Source organism: Zeugodacus cucurbitae, chromosome 6 (assembly GCF_028554725.1).
Source record: "Zeugodacus cucurbitae isolate PBARC_wt_2022May chromosome 6, idZeuCucr1.2, whole genome shotgun sequence".
Taxonomy (NCBI): Eukaryota; Metazoa; Arthropoda; class Insecta; order Diptera; family Tephritidae; genus Zeugodacus; species Zeugodacus cucurbitae.
This window is the reverse complement of record NC_071671.1, coordinates 69,298,159-69,320,372: the sequence shown is the minus strand read 5'-3', so window position 1 is coordinate 69,320,372 and position 22,214 is coordinate 69,298,159. Positions and strand designations below refer to the sequence as shown.

Here is a 22,214-nt window from a genome sequence, read left to right as displayed (position 1 = left end):
TCGGATTTATTTACTTTTCGCTAGAAAGCCCACCGGATTACAATAAGTACGATTATAGTCGGAACTATTATCGAAACTATAGATCATATATTATTGAAAAATAATAGATGGTATATAACTGTGATTAGACATCTTTTCGTTTATGAAAACTAAAATATATAAAAAAATACTCTACGATCATGATATGATATCTGCCACTTTTATTAGGAAAACACTGTATGCTCACGGTTTATGACTCGGCTAATTTACAAAGGCGCCCTCTACAGCAGAATTTTTGAGACACCAACGAACAAATATGTATATATGAATGTGCTAAGAAGGCAAGTATACCTATGTAGATATGTATGTATGATAACTGAACTTCCCGCCTTGTAAGGGCCATTCGAATACAAAAGCAAATTTATATACAGTTGAAAGTCATTAACTCGAACTCATTTAATGGCAATAGAAGTAAAATTTCATACAAGATTCCTTCCAGAAATCGAACTTTTCGACCAGGGCATAACACAAAATTTAAAATTTTATTATCGAGACAGAATCTTAAATTATTAAGAGTCCCTTTATCGTATGGAGGCGAACGAAATACATGATATTACATCTATGGATTGCATAAGTCATATAACAAAGGCATGGGACACAGACGTTAAAGGCCAAACCGAATACATGTTTTATCGTATATAGATAGCACTTTATGCAGAGTAAACAAATAAAACTGTATATAAAACTGTCTATATTTTACAGCTTTTTTAAAAGTTGTGTGTTTTAATGAAAACTTCTATAACTCGAAGAATCGCAATAGGAAGGGACATATTTGGATGTAATTGTTTTGGGAAAATGAACGTGGCCCCGCCCCTAGTACATATCTCGTAAGCTACTGAAGCTATATAAACCAAACTCTCTAGAGTCATTTCCTTTAGGCACTTCCTTATAAAGTCTAAAAATGGACTATAACCACACCTACCTCCCATACGAAGGTTAGGTTGAAAAGTACTAAAAATGCTTTAATTCAGTAAGGAAACACCAGAAACCTTTAATTAATTTTAATAATAATTTGTTTACGAAATCGGGGTGGCTCCGGCCACTTATGGGTCAAAATTCATATCTCCGAAGCTACTCGACCGATATTGCAATGATATTTAGTACATATTAGTTTCTTGACACCCTGATGTTACCGATATAAAATGGGTAATGAATTGATTCACAATCACACCTACTTCCCATATACCACAATTTTGAAATCCAACTGATTCGTTTACTTTACAATATATACGTCAAGCACCAGTAAAGATATCGTAAAAAAATCCCGATATCGAAAATAAGGATCTCGAAGTTTGCGGATAATTTTTCATTGAAAATATCGGTAACTCGTTCAGATTTTCTAAAGAAATTTAAAGGAGATGTGTTTCTTACGTAAAATCTTGGATATAATATTACATGGTGGTAAAAATAGTTGAAATCGGTCCAGGAGTTAGCCCAGCTTCCATATACTATTACTAATGATTTTCGCTATTCTAGATGATTTTATGCATAATATGTGGGTCGAATTGTGGATTATCTTAAAATAATAAAATAAATAAAGTGCAATAGTACAAAATGAAAATGGTTTGGAATCGCTTATCCGGATTTTCGATTTTATTTTATCTGCATAATCGGGATTCTACTCTTATCTTAAAAAGTTTAAATTGTGTTTAAGACTGTGTTATGGGGTGCTAAGAGACGCTTGGGGCTTCTCCCTGGTTCTATATAGGAATAAAGGTGGAGAAGAATGAATTTTCGGATATATTCTGTCTTTCACTAGTTTCCTATGGGCTTTATGATTTCCAACAATTACAGTTTTCTCGAAAAAGTTCAAAAAACATCAGAATAATGTTCGAACGTTGAATCTTAAAGTTTTCTTTTCAAATGTCATTAATAATGGTATATTAATATACATTTTGTTTTAATTTTCAAGATCCATTCACAAAGCAAACACTCCAGGAGACCTTACTCGCACTGTAGTGGGTTTATGGGGTAAATAATTTCTTTAAAATAAAATAAACTCATTTACATAATGAAGTTTTCAAGCATTAATTGAAATCTGAATGGATGCATTCATTGATAGCCGAGATAATTATTAAGATTAATAAAGCCTTTAGTTTGAAACCTGAAAAAGGAAATGGAATTATTGTTATGTATACGCATAGAAATTTTTGTTACATAAATATTTACAAACAATTATCACGTAAGCATAGTTGAGTACACTTCAGCACTTAAAACTATGAGTCAGTATTCAAATCTTTTCAAAGCAAAACCTATTGCGCCAATACATTGCATATTGGCAATAGATATGGCAAAGTACATGCCAAATATTGCATAATACACAAATGCAAAAACAATCTCAGGTAGTAGCGGAGGTTCCCCTTACCCACCAGTCGCTCTGATAAAAGATACTCGACTTTCAATTAACTAAACTTCCCAAGTGCACCTACTCAATTGTCTTTCGTTTTACGCTGATAAAAATGCATTTTACAGTTAGAAATGCACTACCGCTCTGATTGAGTATAAATAACTGCGTTTAAGGAACATTCAATCAGTCAAGTTCATACAATTGTACTAAGCTAACAAAATGAAAGCCACTTTCACCATTGCCGCGGTGCTTTGCGCCTACTTGTTGGTCCAATCGGCTGTAGCATTGCCTTTGTCTTCTGAATCGGGAGAAGCCGCTCAACAACCACAAGAACTTGGACATAAGAAGAAGCTGCCCCCAATTGTCATTGATACTAAGATGAAGGCTGAAGCCCACATTAAAGTACCTGAGGAAGTTGCTGAAGCTCTCGCCACATTGTTCATCAAGTTGCAACAAGAACACAAGGACAAGCAACAACAAAAACCAGCTGATAAGCCAGCAAAAGGTGAGAGCGATGAGCCATCAAAGGTAGAGCAACCAGCCCAAGACGACGATTTATTATTATTGGATGCCAAGCCAGTTCAAGGTGATGAACCAGCCAAAGTTGAGGAACCATCAAAGGTTGAACAACCAGCCGATAGTGAGGAACCATCAAAGGTTGAAGAGCCAGCCAAAGTTGAGGAACCATCAAAGGTAGAGCAGCCAGCCGATAGTGAGGAACCATCAAAGGTTGAGCAGCCAGCCCAAGACGACGATTTATTATTATTGGATGCTAAGCCAGCTCAAGGTGATGAGCCAGCCAAAGTTGAGGAACCATCAAAGGTTGAACAGCCAGCCGATAGTGAAGAACCATTAAAGGTTGAACAGCCAGCCAAAGTTGAGGAACCAACAAAGGTAGAGCAGCCAGCCGATAGTGAGGAACCATCAAAGGTTGAGCAGCCAGCCCAAGCTGAACAGCCAGCTGAAAAACCAGCTGACAACGAACTATTGTTGTAAATTAACAGCGTCGTCCAGCTGAAATCAAAATAACTGCACAACCGAAATATAAAATGTGGATCTCTAAGGGAAACCAAAAAATATATTTTAAGAATTTGTGTAGAGATTTTGAAATAAAAATTAAATATTGCAAATTATATATATTTTTTAATCTTTCAAAACCAACATTAGACAGAACAATATATGGAAAAAAAATTCTCAAATCCTTTAGCTCAGAAAAATCGAAGTGTACGAACAAGAACATAATTGGACCAAGGACATATTCGTAAATGATCTATTCAAGAAATATGTTAAAACTAAAAAAATTAGTTATTTATTTCAATTAATTTCGAAATATTTGGGACACAGAGACTTTATCTGTGCATAATCTATTGAACGAACGAAAGATTCATAAATTATATAATATGATTTATAATTAGGGCATATTTATCTGTTGGATATTATGGCGAGCTTCCCGTCATAGCTGTTTTGAGGTATGGATGTGCAAATTTTAAACTTAACCCAAAGGTCTCCTTAACCCATTGCCTTCCGAGGGATAACCGCTATTAAGGAAAACATCAGTTGGTATGTTTTTCGTGGTAGATATCCAACTCTGGTTCTGTGTAGTGGCAGTCCGTAGCGCTTGTCGTTTTAATAGGCGTTTCTTAAGCAGATACTGTCTAACACTTTTTCTCATCAGTTTGGAAAGACGGACTTACGACGATTTAGCACAATGAACTCAGTCATTTTAGTTATCTGGTGCGAAAACTGGAAAGAAACGGTGCTGTTGAAGACAATTATGGCAATAGATTTAAACTGACACTTGAGGACTAGTAGGCGGAGTTGGTATAAGTATGAGCCGAATAAAATAACTATAAATGAAGTAGTAAAACGCTTCATCACATTAACCACTTAACCTACCTTTCCTTAAATTATTTTCAAACATTGATACTCACCTGCTTGAAAAGTGAAAATTCCACATTTTTTCTTTATAAAAGCAATTTTTATTACATTTTCGCTATTGTAATTATTGTTGTTGGGTTATTTGTATATTCGTGTATGTTTGTATAAGTGTTCGTTCGTATGTATGTGAGTTGGTGTATATTATGTTGAATGTTGTTGGTGCAGCGTTTTAATACTAATTTGCTGCTGCACAATGTATGTTTTTTGCAAATGCACAATTTGTTGTATTTGTATTTGTATTTTATAATAAGTTGTCCTTCATAGATTTCTGTGACTGAATACTTTGAGGTTTGTTTTTTTAATTTGCAGGCAAGCTTCGTTTTATCTTTAATATGTATTTTATTCTATATTTTTTCTTCTTTTTTCTTTTATTTACGTTCAGATAAATGTAATCACTCAATATTTATTATAAACCTCAATTTTGTTTTTTTTTTTTTATTTTTTTTTTCATATTAGTATTAACATCAAGCGTGTGTTTCATCTCATGATTGCATTGCTATTAGCGTGCAACAATCGTTTCTAGTTTGCTTTCTTGTATATTTTATTAATAAATTTTTTTTTTCATAATTTTAGGGTTTTATATTCTTGCGTGTTTTGTTCTGCCTTTATTTTCTAACGTTTACAGTATTTATATGTTATCGATAACATTTTTGAGTTTTAATGTTGGCGAAACTAGTTTCATTATTCAAGGAGCGCAATTTTTATTTGTAGTTTCCATAGTATTTTTGTCAAAATATTTGAAGTACACAATTAGAAATTTTGTTTTCTTTGCTTTCAGCAGTTATCGATAACTCATTATGTTCGGCTTATTGGTAGCTGTGCATATATAATATTTTCGTTATCGGAGATAAAGCGAAGTACTTACATTTTGGAGTTGTATTATATACCATTGCGTATATGATCTATTCTCTTCTCCTACTTATAACTAGCGCCATTAATACTGCTTTATTCTATCACTTTTTGTCTCCACTCTTCACACTAACACCCATATCGAAAGTATATATATGCATATAGCTACGCGCAATCCGAACAGCTTTACAATATCTTGCTCTCAGTATATATTGTGTTAATTAATTTATTATTATTATTATTTTTTTTTTTTTTTTGATATGCAAGGATCGTGATTTCCTCTCTGAAACAAAATATCTAGTCTGCGTAGTCTACGCGTTAATTATAATGAACATTAGTACAGTTCACATATGAAAGACACCTCAGCATCCGAGGACTTTCTTCAATTCGTTTTACTAGCACATAAAGTAATTACAGTTATCTTTTAAAGTATCTTCGATATTTAGTGTTTGTAATTTTGAATTTTTTGAATTTTTTTTTTTATTTTTTGGTTTTACACAAATTTATTTTTGCTACACATTTCGTTAACAGCGTTGCATTTAATTGCATAAATTTTATTTACTCTTTTATCTACAAACGCTGGTCGCCTACTGTATTTTGTTGTTGTTATTTTATGAAGCTTCATTTGCTAAGCTTTCGTTGAGTTTTAAATATATTTATGTAACTACATTGATTTCGAAATGAAATACTTACTGTTAAACTTCTTACTTCGTATTTTCATCTTCATCATCATCATCATCTGCCCTACATCGGTGTAAATGCGTTTGTGTGTGTGTGTGTGAGTACTTAAAATATTTGAATTTGCAATGTTTTTTGTGTGTGGCTTAAAATAATCGCTTGCTTAGCTAAATTCAACAATAAGCAAAAATCGCTTGCAACAAGAAAGCTCGTTATTATATTTGATATTTTCCTGTCAATACTCACTCTCATAACTATAACCGTTATTATTGATTTTAATCAATCCCTGCACTTTGTTCAACTTTCCTGGTTTTTTTCTCACTTTTATTTTATTTTTTATTTTTATTTGGTTTAACTTATTTAACGGTGTTTTTTCTTCATTACAATATAAGTAATCATAAAATATTTCAGGCACAAAGTGAAATGAAACAAACTAAGCGGTTATATAAGTACAATGTGGGTTTTTTTATTATGTTTAAGTTTTAATATTCAAGTTGCTTTTGACGGCGGAAGTGTTGCAGAATGAATTTTTGTAAAGTTTTGGAAAGTTTACAAATTTTAGTGGAGTTTTCTGGTGGCGTTTGCAGTTTTCGTTCTAAAATAATTCCTTTGATAATGCAAAAAGTAAAATTTATTATAAATTTTACTCTAATACTTGGAAAAATATTGGATTTCTTTTTGAGTTTTTAAAAATTATCAATAAAAATATTTATTTTAAAATATTAGATTTTTTTCCTATAAAAAAAAGTATACTAATAGTATAAAAACCATTCAAAAAAAAAAAAAAATATATTTTTTTTCTAAATAAACTTTTAAATAATTAATTAATAAAATTTTAATAATTTATAATTTTAAAATAAAAAAAAAATAAAATGTAATTTTAATTTATAAAATATTTTATTTTCTTATTGGTTTTTATTTTATATTATTTTGTTTTTTTAATTTTTAAATAAAAAAAATTTGAAAACTTAAAATTTAAAAATATAAATTTTTTAAAAATTTTATAAATTTTTGTTTTAATTTTATATTATATATTTTTTGAAATAATATTATTTTCATTCACCAGTGTACTTTTGTAATTCAAATCCATTCTGCAACTGCTTCAGCTTGAGTGCTAAATGCTTGTGTTACGTATACGCCATGTCGGTCTGGAATGAAGAGTTGCTGCTAAGGATTTTTTCGAATATATTCGAATATTTTGAATTATTTTTTTAATTTAACACGAATTTATAAAACTAATTTCTTCAAGAAAAATTTTATAGTTTTTATTTTTTCGATTTTATGTTAATTTTATTTTTTATTATTATTTTTTGGGTTAACAATTCCAATGCTAGCTAACATCGTTTATTTTGCGAATCATTTGGTAATCTAATAATAATATTTTATTTTTTTTTGTTCTAATTTTAGCTATTAGAATGGTTTAATTAAACATTTATTTATTTTCCAAAAAATATTAATGAAATTCATAAATTTTTTTGTTGATGTTTCTAAATAAAGGCCAATGAAATGTAGTTAGGCATCATTAGAGAATTTCTCAAATACTTCATTTTGTTTTTATTTTTGTGAATTTTATTAAAGAGTGACATTTAAGTATATTCTTAACTACAATTCTCGCCCCATATTTAATCACTTTTAAGCACAAATTCACTAAAATAAATAATATCTAAGTAATAACAATTATTTGTATGGCTTTATGGGCGGTTTCGGCTGCAGCAGTGACATTTCGCTTTCAGAATTGATTTATTGCATTTGTGTATGTAGCATGTGGGGCGCACAGCTCAGTTTCAGCAGCTTGTCGGTGTCGTTTTTGGTTTTTAGGTAATTTATTAAATTTAGTACTACAGTAGGTTTCTGAGCGCCAGGAGAAACATCTTCAATGGTGGCATGAAGAAACGCAGCAATGCTTAAATGATATACTTCTAACTCGCACAACTCGAAGCGCCGCTTCGCTAGGTTCCGTTACACTTCCTCGACACTTCACTTACGTTTACGTTAACTTTCGCTCTCTTCATCTCTCCCTGCCGCTATATCGCTCGCTCTTTTGTTGTTAGTCACTCGCCTGCCATCTAACAGCTGACAGCCTCCGGCAGTGGGTTCTCCGTGATGCGCATCTTCTGCGCGCTCGTGTATGCCGTGCCGTTCACGCTCACCTCCGGCTCCGCCTCGAAGTCTAAGTCATCGTCCAAGTCCTTCCGCATGTCGCAGGCGGGCAAATGGCGTTCGCGCTCAATCGACTGATTGCCGTTGCCGTCAGACTCACCGCCGGAGGCGTCACCGCTACTCGAGGTATAACCGGCGTTTGTGGTGTTGTTGTTGTTGATGGCAGTTTCGCGACAGAGACGCACATTGCTGCGCAGCTTCTTTTGTTTTTGCTGTTGCTGCTGCTCAGCTTGCTGTTCGCGACGCTCCTTCTCGAGCTGCTCCTTGAAATTGGCAAAGAAGATGGACGAGTAGGTCTGATATTTGGTGCCACATGGCGAGGTGGCTGGTGTGGAGAGAGGCGTGGCTGTATTGTTGTAGTTGTTGGTGGTGATTGAGTTGTGGTCCCGTATCACAGTGTGGATAGCACAAGAGGCGCAGCACATTATAGAAGGGGGGACACAGAGGGAGTGGGAATTTTGCTTATGTTATTTAGCGAATTTATTTCATTTCTTTGTTTTTGTTTTTGTTTTATTTAATTTGCAACGAATTGAAAGTCGATAGATTGAAAAAGGAGGTTGAGAGAAAAACGTTTTGTTGTTTCTTTTGTTTGTCTGGAGAATGTTTGGGGAAATCTCGCCTAGCGCTTTTTGTGTGCATGTGTGTGTGTTGGTGGTGCATGTGTGCTGTGCGGTGGGTGGGCAAATGGCAAATGGTTGAGTGTGTGTGTCTGAGCGCGCGCTACACAAGTGTTTGTATTGGTGCGCGGTGAAGCTGCTGTGTGGCTGTTTTAAATGAGTGAAATCACGAAATATTCTAAGCACAAAGTGTGTGTGTGTCATGTATGTAATTTAAGCTTTAATTGAATTTAAAATTGCCGTTTGCAAATGTGTTGTTGTTGTTTTTAATGTCGACTGTTGTGTACGAGATTTATGTAATACATGGCATGGCATGGCAATGAGTGATGACACATTCGTTCAAATGCCAAACAGCCGGTGCAGCGCTGAGACACACACCCACACACACAAACACCAATTGCCGCACACATACACACCGAAATACACGCGTTCTTCGGTTCGAATAAGCATTTTTGTTATGCGTAATTAATTATAGCTTAAAATTTATTTAAGTTTAGGAGACTTTGTGTTGCTCAACGTGAAAAATTCTGGTTCATTTTTTTTTAATTGAAGAAATTCCGTTAGAATTAGGTAAGTTAATTCCAAAGCTTATTTATATCCATCTCATAGCTTAAATGCTAATAGTTGCTTATTCAAATTACAAATTATTAATTAAGTACGTACTTTACCGTTACTACAATTTATGGTATGTATTATATATGTATGTCGAGTTTATTGACCACTAATCTGATAATTTTAAACACTATCTTAAACAAGCCTTATACAACATAGAAATGCAACTCTGTTTTTCAGTTATTAAGAAACATAAAATGTTAAACCCGACTTTATGATGTAAGTGAACATTAAAGGGTTAAATAATATAAAAGTATATTTTAGTTAAATGTTTAATTTTTTATTTTAATAAAATATTGAAAAACTATTTGAAATATTGTAATTAACGGTAGTTTTTAAACTTGGATACTTTGGTTATTTTTGTGTGATTTTTACAATTTATTTATTTATAACTATTTTTTGTTGAGCTTATCTTTCTAATTTTTATACTCCAATCAATTTTGTACACGTTCTTATATGTAAACAAGTAAGGAAGGGCTAAGTTCGGGTGTAACCGAACATTTTATACTCTCGCAATTTATTTATTTAACTTAATTAGTATTATATAATACACAATTTGACCCACATATTCGTCATATATATTGTATAAAGTCCATTGAAAGTTGGAAACCATAATATTAGGTTAGAAGCACCGAGGTCCTCGTGTTCGATATATGGGGCCTTAAAAACCTATGGTCCGATTTCGGCGATTTTTGGAATGGGGCTACCACACTATAAACATAATATTTGTGCAAAGTTCTGCACCGATATCTTCTCTAGTGCTTACTTTATACATTGTAAAGTAAACAATTCAGATCGTCTTCAGAGTTCTGGTATATAGGAAGTAGGCGTGGTTATGAAGCGATTTGGCCAATTTTTACACCATATTATTGGGAGGTAAGGAAACTATTACAAACCAAGTTTCATTGAAATCGGTCAAGTAGTTCCTGAGATATGGTTTTTGACCCATAAGTGGGCGACGCCACGCCCATTTTCTATTTTGTAAAAAAATCTTTGTATGGGAGGTGGGCGCGGTTATTATCCGATTTCTTTCATTTTTGGACTGTATTAAGAAGTGGCTAAAAAAACGACTGTTTATATAGCTCTATTGGTTTCCGAGATATGTACAAAAAACCTATTTGGGGGCGGGGCCACGCCCACCTCCCCATAAAAATTACATCCACATATGCCCCTTCCTAGTGCGATCCTTCATACCAAATTTTATTTCCATAGCTTTATTTATGGCTTAGTTATGGCACTTTATGTGTTTTCAGTTTTCGCCATTTTGTGGGCGTGGCAATGGTCCGATTTTGCTTATTTTCCAACATTCCTATGGTGCCAAGAAATAAGTGTGCCAAGTTACATCAGATATCTTATTTTTTACTCAAGTTACAGCTTGCACAGACGGACGGACGGACGGACGGACAGACAGACATTCGGATTTGAACTCCTCTCTTCACCCTGATCACTTTGGTAAATATAATCCTATATCTAACTCGTTTAGTTTTGGGTGTTACAAACAACCGTTATGTGAACAAAACTATAATACTCTCTTTAGCAGCTTTGTTGCGAGAGTATAAAAATTTCAATCAGTTCAAAAAAATTTTATTGAATATAAAATCGATTGGTATACGTTCCTTTTGTAAGTTATAATCCCAGTTTTCCATGGCGAAGCTTTCGCTATTTCCATCCACTACTTCTACTTCCGCACAGTAGAAAGACTGCATCAAAAAAGAAGATCCAAAATACGCTCGTCGAACATGTCTGTACCTCAGTAAGCCAATAAAGTTCTGGAACAAAATATGTGAAGAAATATTGTGCCCACTCTCTCTCGCTCTTTATACTCTCATAGTTGGTTGCCTTTCTATACGAAGAAGTTATTTTTATTTTTTAATAAAAAATTGATTTCACCTTCTTCCATCTTGAGTTTAGAAAACAATTGTTTTTGCTTTTATGAATTGTCTATATATTTTTCAAACATCTTGTAAATATTAGGCTATAAAATATTTTTGATTTTGTTTTTTGTTTTAGTTCATCAAATGTAAACACGATTCATTGCAAATCGATGTGAAAAACAGACAACATCTAGCACATAAATACATCGGTGATAAACATAATAATAATAACAGCAAAAATACATTTCGTAATCATAATATATAATTATACAATAGTTACAATAAAAATAACTACAATACTAAACGCAGAGTCATCATATCAATTGTCACAAAAAAAGCAACGGTTTTGCATTAAACGAAAACAGCGCAACTCTTATGTGTAGGTACGTAATTGCAAACGGGAATATATGTATGAATAACTGTTAAAACCGAAAAAAGCCAAAATACAAATTAGAAAAAAAAAACATGAGAAAAACCCAAGTGCAAATGTCGAACAAACATAATCCAGTTCAGCGCCTCAGTTCGCAACCTAATTTGCACTTCCACTGCTGTTGGTTACAGTTATTCTGATAATTTCTATTTTGCTTTTAAATTTTTCAAATTTCAACTATAGTTGCAGTTGTTGTTGTTGATTATGGGTTTGTAGTCCCATTGTTGGTGGGGTTGTATGTAGGCGGTGGTTATGATGGTTTGTTGATGATGATATTGGTGATTCATTTGCGGTGCTCTGCTTGACCTACTGCACACTAAGTTGTATTTGATTCGAACTGCTCTGACTGGCTGTGGAGAATTTGCGTGCCAACTTTTGTAGTTTACCAACAGCTTTAAAGTGTTTTGTGTGTGATTTTTTCCAAAAAAGAAACAAAAATACAAGAAAATAAATCATATGAAAAAATATGTAAATAATAGTAAGTAGCAATACAAAAGTAAAACATTACAAATATTAAGTGAAATGCATAAAAGCGGCAAGCAATGGAACTTATCACTACTCAAGTGCAAATATCTTTATCAATATACATATACATAAGCGATACTATATTTAATAGATACAGATATTAAAGCAAGAACAAAAATAAAAGCGTACTCATTTTTATAAGAATAGTATTGTTGGGATTTTGAAAAGTTCTTTAAGTGGTTCTCGTCTTATCACGAATTTAGGAATTCAAGAGATTTGGTATTATTTAATAAATATTGTAAAATTTTCCTTTAATGCACGTTAATCCGGAAATAATTACTTTACCCACTACTATAAATTACATTAAACCCGTCAATATTAATATACATATATCGATGAATTTCTTTTGCGATTATTTGGGACTTTATTTGACAAATTCTATGATAATCTCTAAAGAGTCTACAAAACACTCCTTTAAATCATATTTCAATGGTTCATACCATGGTAGATTAGAATTCCAAAGATTAGTAAACCCATATTTATTATTCAATAGGTTGAGACTTGTTATACAGCTTTAATTTTAATCTTTAATACGCCATTTTTATCAAGACGAGATAACATAATAATCTCCAATGGCTCATTTCAGATTTGTACGCAAAGCTTTTTTCTTTGAGGTTCCGACAAAATTAGTATAGAATATTCCACGAAACAACTGTTAAGCCGAAGCTAAAAACTTTCCTCTTGCAGTTAAAGAAGTCTCAAAATATTAAAGCATAATTTATGAAGGCGGAAAGTTATAAAAATTAAAGTAACTTTTTGGCGTTTTTAAAACAAATTTACACTTTTGCAATCAGTTCGAAATTAAAAGAACTTTTTCTAGATTCTATATATGCAATAGACGAATGATGTAGGAAGGTTTTTTATTTATTCTTTTTTTAACAGATAAAAAATATCATATTATATATATTAATTTTAACTGTAGCGAACAAAGCACTTAAGAACCTTTTTTTATCAGCGAATGGCAAAAGAATACTCAATTCATTTCAGATAAAATTTTTCTTTGTCGGTGTTTTGAAAAATATTGAATTTGACCCGTTGAAGATCCTTGAAAATTCCACATTTATATTTTCGATTCAAAGTAATTCTTACGAAGTTTCTTTTTTGTTCCGAACTCTCATGAATTCGAAAAAATTGTTGAGTTAGTGTTGTTTCTTGAGTCTTTTGCCACGCGCTTAAGCAGATTAAAAAATATGTGACTGTAAAAAGCGATAAAAATATGATTTTTTTTTGCCAAAAACTCGTGCATTTTCTAAAAAACATACATACGTACGACAACTGGTGCGCAGGGTTTCAATAATTAAATTATTTTACACACAAAAATTACAGAAATATATGTTTATATTATTATAATGTAACTTAACTACAGATTTCTATAATATTTTAGAGTTTTAGTAATAAAAGGCCACTTGCTAGTATTGTCTTCCTCATTTGTGAATGCATATTTATTTCTCATAATGTATACGTACATATATGTATGTATGAATATTCATAACAATTTTGTAAGACATAAAACAATTATATTTATTGTGTGTGTTTATATAATGCATACTAACGCGAAAATTTCATTTGATAATTTGTTGTTTTTTTTTTTTTTTAATTTTATATTAAATATATTTAGTAGAAGTGGGTTACATTTACGATGACAGTGCGATATGCATTGAGGAAACTACAAGTATGCTAAGCTATTGAGAAGGATTGAGGCAGTTATTAGTGAGTCCACATTAACGGTAATCTACTATTCGACCAATTTAATGAGACCATATTTCTTTTTTTTTTTAATTTTTTTGTCTAACAAGTATTTTATAAATTTTGCCTGTCTCCCCGTCTTGTACCCAAAAATAACTGCGTCACAATCACTTCAACTACACCAAACAATTAAGACCCAAAAGCGTATACAAGAGTTCGACGTTCAGAGTAATGTTTGACTGCATTTTTTAGTATTTTTTTCATTGGCAGCGTTTCAATGTGTTCCTGTGGCAGCGCCTCCTCCCGCACACGAGCGACACATATGCACATGTTAATACTAGATTACAACAAGCAGTGAGACTAGAGTTAAAATTTCTGTTACTGACATAAGGTTTGCTCTCAAATCTAACGCTTTATTGCGATTTTTCAGCTGTTGGCCAGTACCAGGCGAGGGTAAAGAGGGAATAAAGCGAAGCAACAAAAATGCCATAATATTTGCGAGGGTTTAGTAGGGAAGTTTTTGTTTTTGTTGTTATATAAAATTTATTTTTTTTTGCAACAAAAAGCAAAGTTACACCAAAATATACATACATACCACAAATGTATATAGAGTTGTTGTTTTTAAGTATATGTTTTTTTGTTGTTAATATTTGGAATTGCAATTTAGATTTTGTTATTTGTTGAGCAAAGAGCGCGGTTTAAACACACACCACACGTTGTTTGAAAGTAAAAAAGTTCAAAATCGATTTAAAAAAATAAATTTTTGGTTTTTTTTTAATGAAAAATATGACATATATATTTATATATAAGTCCACATCAATTATGAACGATATTCGAAAATTCAAATTTTACACACAAAACATTCAAAAATGGTTAGGTTGGTGTTTCGTATGCGAAATGTCGATGGAATTTTGTGGTTGTTGTTTTGTGCATTTTAAAGCGTGATTTTGTTTGTTTTTTATGATTTGGTGTGTTTTTGGGTTTTTATTGAGTTTTCGAGTTTATAAACATTTGAAAAGGAGATATAAAAGAGAGAAAAAAGAAAAGAAAATATTTGTATGTCCAAATTAAATTTCAATTTCTTCACAGCGTCGGTATTTTGTATTTATCAATGAGAGAGCAGTGTGTGAATTGAACCCTTGCTTGTAGTTTTTTGAAAAAAAAAAATACATTTCAGGCATATGTTGGAATGTTGAGAGAAATGTGGTGAGGCGATTTGGAGGATGGTGAGTTGTTACGCAGATTGACTTAAACTTTTGAAGAGCTACAACTTAGATTTAAAATTTAAAGTGGATTACTGGATTTTATTTCGATTAAGAGAACGTATTTTATCTGTGAGATATATTCAAAGATTTCCCAAAATAAATTTAAAAAATAAAAAATTGATAACCTAAAATGTTAGTTCAATTAAAGCATTTTCAAACCTTATTTAATTAACTAGAAAATAATAAATTTTATTTTTAAATAATTATTGTAATTAAATTTAATAATTTTTGATAATCTCACCATATATAAAAAAATGTTAAAAGTTCAAAAAGTTCCGATTAAATATTGTAAAGAAGAAATTAGACTACATTTGTAGTAAAATGCCGATGAAGACAATTGAATACAAATAGACTCTTGGCCCAATACACTGACTTGTATATTATACTACTGCGTTTAAAATCCACTAAAAATAATTTTGAGCTTCAATGAAATCCTCTTCCTGCCAACTTATACTCATATACTTCCACCTGGTATTCTCAGACCCTGTGGTATATGCATGTTGGCTTGTGTCTAACGTGTTATAAGCTAAACAGCAGTGAGTCAAATAATTTCATTTATGCTTTTTTCTCATTTTGTTTTCAAACAACATTTTTATTTTTATTTCTGAATAAATCCAATTAAATTCACATCTTTCCAATACTCAGCAAAAGTAATAATTTTAACAATTTTCTTTTAAATTAATTACTATATTTTACTATATTTCAGTACAAATAAAGTATGTATGTTTGCTGTAGTCATTTTTTCGTATTTATAGCCAATTTCAAACTTTTATTATCTGCCTACATACATACATTGGTATAATATAATAATTTGATTGTATATATGACGAATATATATGTAATTATGTATGAGTTAATGATGTTGTTGTTATTAGCAGTAGCGTTAAATAGTTTCTATGTATGCATGACACCGTTATATGCAAGTTTGTATGTATTAAATTTGCGTATGTTAAAGAATTTGAGTACGATTCGGTAGAGCTTTGTGTTTGAATATTATCTCTGAGTAAATACTGAGTGTTTAAATGTGTTTAAGAAAGGCTTGTATATGAAGTATATGAAGTTCGTTTGTATGCTGTTTTTAATGTTGTTACGCCATTTTGAGTAAAAAAAACGTTTTATGAGTGTTTAATATACAACTTTTTTTACTTTTCAATTTATATGCAGCAAACAACAATACACTTTTCAAGTATGCTAAAAATTTTGCTATATTTCTATATACAACAGCTTGACTTGCATTATACTTGAGTCATGTGAGTTGCTGCTCACAAAACAATAACAATTCGGCTATATTTTGTTAATCTTCTCGCCTTTTCGCATTTGGTTAATAATTTCACTAAAGCTTTAAAGCCAAATACTAGTTGCTTTGCCGCAAGGCTATCATATAATTAAAGCGTTATGCGTTTTTAATTGTTTAATGTTATTTCGAGCTCACTTAAATTCATTAGTTATTTCAAATTCGAAATGATTTTCGTATCCCTGCTACTAAATATTGCTTCGAAGTGCATGGTTGGGTTAATACGGAGGGCATATTAAAAGAAAACTAAATTTATAGAACAAAAGAACACTTCAAATTTTGTTCAGCACACCGCTTTTCGTATAAAAAATGCTTTTAATTTCAAATCCGATACAATTTGAAAGCTAAAACCTCTCCCTTAATATTGAAAAAGGTGTTAAGAGTATCTTTGGTTCATCTATCTCAGTCAAGAAGTCTCTTAGATACATGAAGAATCAATGCATCAATCAATGCGCAGAGAATATGTCGCATTAGGGATAATACTGTATTGAAAAGCTTTCAGTACGAGTTAGATGAGTGACCCAATCAAAGTCACCCTTTGAAATTTAGATTTAACTAACAGCTCGGAATTTCTTTCGAAATTTCATTCAAAAAAGTGTGGAACCATGAAAATATTTAAATATGAATATTCTAAGCCAATTTCGAAAATTAATATACAGTTAGAAGGGCAAGTGTATTTTAATAATTCGATTTGTATGACGATAAAAAATATTTTGAATTATGCAACAGTGTGTATGTAATATCTATAATTTAAATAGACTACTTAATTTTAACAAACTTCTTCTTTTCTTCACTTCAAAACGATTTCCAATAATAAAGTGAGCGCAGTCACTAAAATGTAATTTTTTTACCAAAATTTATGCGCGATTGACCGATTTTTGTATGTACTTTATAACGCTAACTCATAAGCTTTTTTGAAGGCGAAAGCTTTTTATTTGAATTGTTGTTTATTTTTACACGATGTCTTATAAATTTCGAATATATTTTATGTGGGCTACGAATGGCAATGAAAACTATTTATGTAGTATATTGTATATAAGTATAATTGGTGGTTGTTGTGGTTAGTTAGTGGTGGAGGTGATGGTAATATCTTTGTTATGCTAAGTTAAGCTCCGCAGTGCTTTAACACTTACCGTAGCCCTCGCCCTGCAGGAAAAGCCTGAAGGCTTCGGCCAATTTCGCCGGTTGTTCCTCCATCACCATGGCGCAATCGGAGATCTGCAAAGCAAGCCAACAATCATAATGACAAATATAAGAAAAATCAAATTCGTTTAGCAAACCTTCATCCAAGATGAGTTGGTTGGATCCAAGCGCCCATTGAAGGTAACGGTATCATCGACATGTGGCGACAAAGCGCCTGTAATATTAATGACCGGCATTTTCAGTGTGCACGACGATGGCTGCGTACCGGGAGTGCCGGGTGGTGTACGTGTAATATTCAAGTCATTGCGATGTATATACGAATTGATGAACATGGCCAAATTAGTGGGATTGACGCCGCGTTCAAAGTGTTGCTTAAACATTTGCACCATATCATAGTTGCGCTCCTCGGGATTACGGCCCAAATGATGCCACATCAGATAGTCGATGACGCTCTGAGTCATGCCCTTGGTGCGCAAGAAGCGAGTATTGAAACTCTGGTAGCCCCACTCAATCCAGCCGGATTGTGTCGAAACGCAATTGATGAGCACCAAAGCGCCGACTTTATCCGGATTGGTGTGTGCAAAGCGTGCCAGTATATTGGCGCCAGCGCCAACACCGAAACCAATCACCGATTTCAGACCAAAATGTGACATCACGAAAACCAGCTGAGCGGCCAATTCATCCATGGTTGGATAGACGTAGCTGTGGGAAGGGAAGTGGAATGAGAATATTAGAATTTTTATTTCGCCAACCCGAACTTATGGTAAATTCTCAAAAATTATGGATTGAAAAAATTCTTAACCAATAATCATAGAAAAGTGTCGATATTATAGTAAATTCGAATCGCATTCGAAAAAATTATCTTCTCGGATAAATGTTTTTTTGTATCGTATTCGAACGGAAATCAACTAAGATTTTTTCATTTTACAACAGTTCGAAAACTCAAAAATATAAGGTTTTCGGTAGATTGGCATTGAAGTGATAATAAAAATTTAAAAAAAAAAATTTAGTCTAGTAATTCGAAAACTAAATTTTCTAAATTCTTTCATGATTTTTTGACAAATCCCGAATCATTATGAAATTCCAAAAACTTGGATTGTCATTTAGCTTAAAATATATGATCTCTTCATATTCGAGTTCACTGGGGCATTGAGCTCCTCTAACGAGTCTATTGTGTTTATTGAGTAGTTAAAATTTTGCTAAATATGAAATTGATCATCAAGCCATATTATCATTAATATTTACTCTTCTGGCAATATAGGTGCTCCTTCCTCTTGTCCAGGAGCTGTAACATGATAGACGCAGAAGTTCTCCAGCAAACTACGAAGTGGAGGAAAGTTGAAGAATCCAGCAAAGCTAGTAGCATCTGCAAGGTGATAAAAATATATATCAATGGATAAATTCATAAGAACTGAGCTTTCTTTTGCTACTCTCATATTCTCTAAAATTCTTTTTAAAAATATCGTTTCATACTTACAATTCAAACCCAGATCGTGATACGTCAAAATGGCTGGCTTTGTAGTGTCACCCTGTACGGCTACGTGAATATCGCCCTTATCGGTGGGCACACGACGCTGTTCACAGGCCTGCAGTGCGGAGCCGCGTGTATATGGGAACTGCAGCCACACAGAGCGCAATTCAATATCGTCCATAGGGTCGACGGGCATGGTGCTAACGAAGTGAAGATAATCGAAAATTAGTACAAAAGTATTTCAAATATTTTAATAACATAACCTAACTTTTTTTCAACTGACTGCTGGCATTATATGTGTAAATACTTAATTGTAATTGCTAAGTGGGCTCTATATGGTATTGATTTCTATGTGAGAGCGGTACATAACTACTATATATAATATTCGAATGGGAGTACTGGAGCACTTGGTGTGTGAAAAAAATATGTTTGAGCTTTTGTGTGTGATACGACAATTTTCTAGTTGGAATTCCTCGGGCTTGTATGTATTTAGTTTTCATTCCGATTTGGTTAGATTAGGTGTTAGCTGTAGTGTTTGCATATTTGGCATATTAACTATTATTCATCTAACGCAGGCAATTGTATGCTGGGTACATTCATGTAAATTCTATGCTAAGGCTTATGTTTGTAGGTTTGAGTCCAAATCAGTTTGTGAAGGGCTTCTAATGCTAAATTTTATATATATTAGTCAATGCGGCAGGGTTGCTCATATCAGTTGCTAAGCTACGTGTCTTAAGACTAACGCTAAGCTAAGTTTAATTAATAGAAACTATAAATACTAAGCTAATAAAATATAATACTTTAAATAAATATATATATTTAAAATAATAATTCATAACAAAAATGTTTTTTTTTCGGTATCTAAAAGCTTAAGGAAAATACTTATAATACATGAAACTATATAATCGTACTTTAGATATATATTAATCTAAAGTAAATGAAAATATTTAAGAAATCATACAAAAATACACGTTTAAGTCGGGATTGTTATGAGTCATGAGTTGTTTCTTAGCAGGATTTTCGAATCAACACGATTATGTGAGAAGTCGTTTATTTCTTTTTCGTATAATTTTTATATCGTACTTTTCTGTTGTTTTTGTTTTTTAAATGAAATCTATTATCAATTAATGCAGTTTGTAGTTTGCTAGTTGTAATTGTAGTTTATTATTGTAGGCGTAATTGACAGCGCGCTTACCCCAACAGACGTGCCTCCTCGGCCGTGTGTGTCGGCGCAGATGGCATCTTCGTATTCAGTGGCTTACCGATTTTGTCCCGGTCTCTGAAATAAACACTATAGACATGCAAGCGCAAAGAAAACAATTTTTCGAACAAATAAAACTAAAAACTAAGTGTCACAAGCCACAAGCGATATTTATGCGCGAGCTAAATATAGGCGAGCTTTTCGAGTGATTGCTGGTGTAAATTTGTTAAAAAGTCATTTTCGAATAGTTATAAAGCAAAAGCGGTTATTTACTTCTAGATTTTTAACGTTATTGTAATTAAAAAGGACGTTAAAAACAGTGGTCAAGTAAAGAAAGGTCAAAGGTCATTTTGAAAAAAAGCTAATTCGAACACCTTAAAAGATCAAATAAATATCGCTTGCTGATATGCTTTTAGAATAATACAAAATAATTTGTTTTAATAGAAAAGAAGGTTAGAATCATCACAGTAACAGTATTAAATGTAATACATATATTTTATGAGCTTTTATGTATGAAAGTTTTGTGAGTGAAAAAAGGGATGAAGAGTGAAAGCTTTGATTTAGAAACTAATGCACTTTAGGTGTGTTTTTAAATACAATAATATGAGCAATATGTGATATTTATTTGTTGAGACGAAAAATATGAAGAATATGGAAATAAGAAATATATGAAAAATATTTTAGTATGTCCATATTTCATTTATACAAATTTTTCTATTTTTTGTTTTGTTTTATTTTAAACCGTTAAAAATATTCCAACAACTTCTAAGAATTTATTTTCATTTAATTTTAAATTGAGCTCCAAGAGAACCCTCCTACGTACATTAAAATGCATGTGTTTCCGCACACTTAGTGCCCGAAAAGGATGAATGGGTTTTAGTTGAGTGCTTGCCCCACTGGCTTCCGCCAGTTTTTGGCTTTTTAATAAAATGGCTTGTGAAAGTGATGAATCCCTAACTAAATAAACGAAATACCGTTGCCTTTTTTCTCTGGTGCAAAAAGGAAACTAACAACAACAAATGAAAGCGTATATTAAAACGAGAAATCAAAATTGCAAAACAATGCAATAAATATAAAACAAGAAGCAATAATTTTCAACATGCTTGACTGGCAATGAGCAGCCGAAAGTGGGCAACTACGAGAGCACTACCACATGTAACCGTAAATACGAACATTAATTCATACTTCGTAAAACCGAAGTATAAAAGCAGGCGCATACTGGGGGTAAATAACGGAAAATAAATGAGAAAACATGCTCAAAAACAGAAAAAATATGTATGCTCTTATAATATTATGAATGAAAATAATAAATAGTTTGTGCTTACAGAAGAGTACACAGATTTGCACAGACTTATATAATAAAAGGATATACACTTGTAAAATGCATATATGTATCTATGTATGTATGTGACTAAGCGATTCAGTATGTGCCTTTGATGCATGAGTGTGGGTTGTGTAGTGAAAAATGTGTGTAAGAATATAAAGTACAAAAATGAGTCAGCAGCCTTTAAGACTGGCATGAGAATGAGTGAGAGATTGTAAAAAAATCCAAAAATAAACAACAAAAAATCAGAAAAAATTCAATCAAAATATCCAAACTATTAAAAATATACTCGCTTTTGTATATACAAACATAGATACAATCGTCATTTATATATATGTTATATATAGTGCATATGTAAGTAGCCTTCTTCAACCACATTTACTAGCATGCGAAATATTTGCTCGTAAAATTCTAAATCAGGCGCCATCAAATTGGCGCATGTTGCCCACAACTGGCCCATTGACTCAATTTTACCCGGCGTAAAGCGAAAAAGAGTGTGGCGCGAAATATACGCTTTAGCTTGAAAATAAATAAAGCCCCACCCGAGTCAAATAGCGTTAAACGGATGTCTTACTTAACGCACGAACCGCTCCAATCGAAGCCTGCATAATCTGTAGCAGTTCAAACTAATAGAATCGCTTTCACTCAAAGTCATAAATACGGATATTTGTGTGAGGAAGTTTTCATAATGGCAAATTTGTATATACGAGTCGATTGTGAATACAGGGTGTCTCAAAGGAGTGGATTATTACTTTAACACT

General features: G+C 32.4%; 2 protein-coding genes across 12 annotated transcripts in view; one reads left to right on the top strand and one right to left on the bottom strand.

Moving 5' to 3' along the window:
• The first annotated feature begins 2,542 nt into the window (after positions 1 to 2,542).
• LOC105221195 (probable serine/threonine-protein kinase kinX) lies at positions 2,543 to 3,519 on the top strand. Of its 3 annotated transcripts, XM_054233927.1 has the most exons (3): positions 2,543 to 2,914; positions 3,008 to 3,043; positions 3,080 to 3,519. In XM_054233927.1, the coding sequence occupies exons 1-3, from the start codon at positions 2,606 to 2,608 to the stop codon at positions 3,380 to 3,382; spliced, it is 648 nt and encodes a 215-aa protein (XP_054089902.1). In that variant the 5' UTR covers positions 2,543 to 2,605; the 3' UTR covers positions 3,383 to 3,519. The 3 variants fall into 3 exon arrangements, with proteins under 3 accessions (XP_054089902.1, XP_028902175.1, XP_054089901.1); XM_029046342.2 differs by having other exon boundaries at positions 2,547 to 2,914; positions 3,008 to 3,519; XM_054233926.1 differs by having other exon boundaries at positions 2,549 to 3,043.
• A 1,892-nt stretch (positions 3,520 to 5,411) lies between these two features.
• The window catches only part of LOC105221194 (protein NDRG3), a 40,241-nt gene continuing 23,438 nt past the window's right edge, over positions 5,412 to 22,214 (bottom strand). For 2 of the 9 annotated variants that reach the window (XM_011197954.3, XM_029037689.2), the window contains 6 exons: positions 20,124 to 20,219; positions 18,935 to 19,128; positions 18,703 to 18,823; positions 17,595 to 18,159; positions 17,448 to 17,532; positions 5,412 to 8,357 (listed from right to left, as the gene is read on the bottom strand). In XM_011197954.3, the coding sequence (XP_011196256.1) occupies positions 7,918 to 8,357; positions 17,448 to 17,532; positions 17,595 to 18,159; positions 18,703 to 18,823; positions 18,935 to 19,128; positions 20,124 to 20,219 (1,501 nt within the window). In that variant the 3' untranslated portion in view covers positions 5,412 to 7,917. Of the gene's footprint in view, positions 8,358 to 11,354; positions 11,937 to 13,752; positions 14,186 to 17,447; positions 17,533 to 17,594; positions 18,160 to 18,702; positions 18,824 to 18,934; positions 19,129 to 20,123; positions 20,220 to 22,214 lie in introns of those variants that run through there. The other 7 variants (XM_011197957.3, XM_011197955.3, XM_054233923.1 and 4 more) reach the window with 5 other exon arrangements.

Coding starts and splice junctions, on each gene's coding strand:
- LOC105221195 (XM_054233926.1), top strand. CDS start 2,606: ATGAAAGCCACTTTCACCATTGCCGCGGTGCTTTGCGCCTACTTGTTG. Junction 3,044..3,079: donor ATAGTGAGGAACCATCAAAG/GTTGAAGAGCCA, acceptor GAACCATCAAAG/GTAGAGCAGCCAGCCGATAG.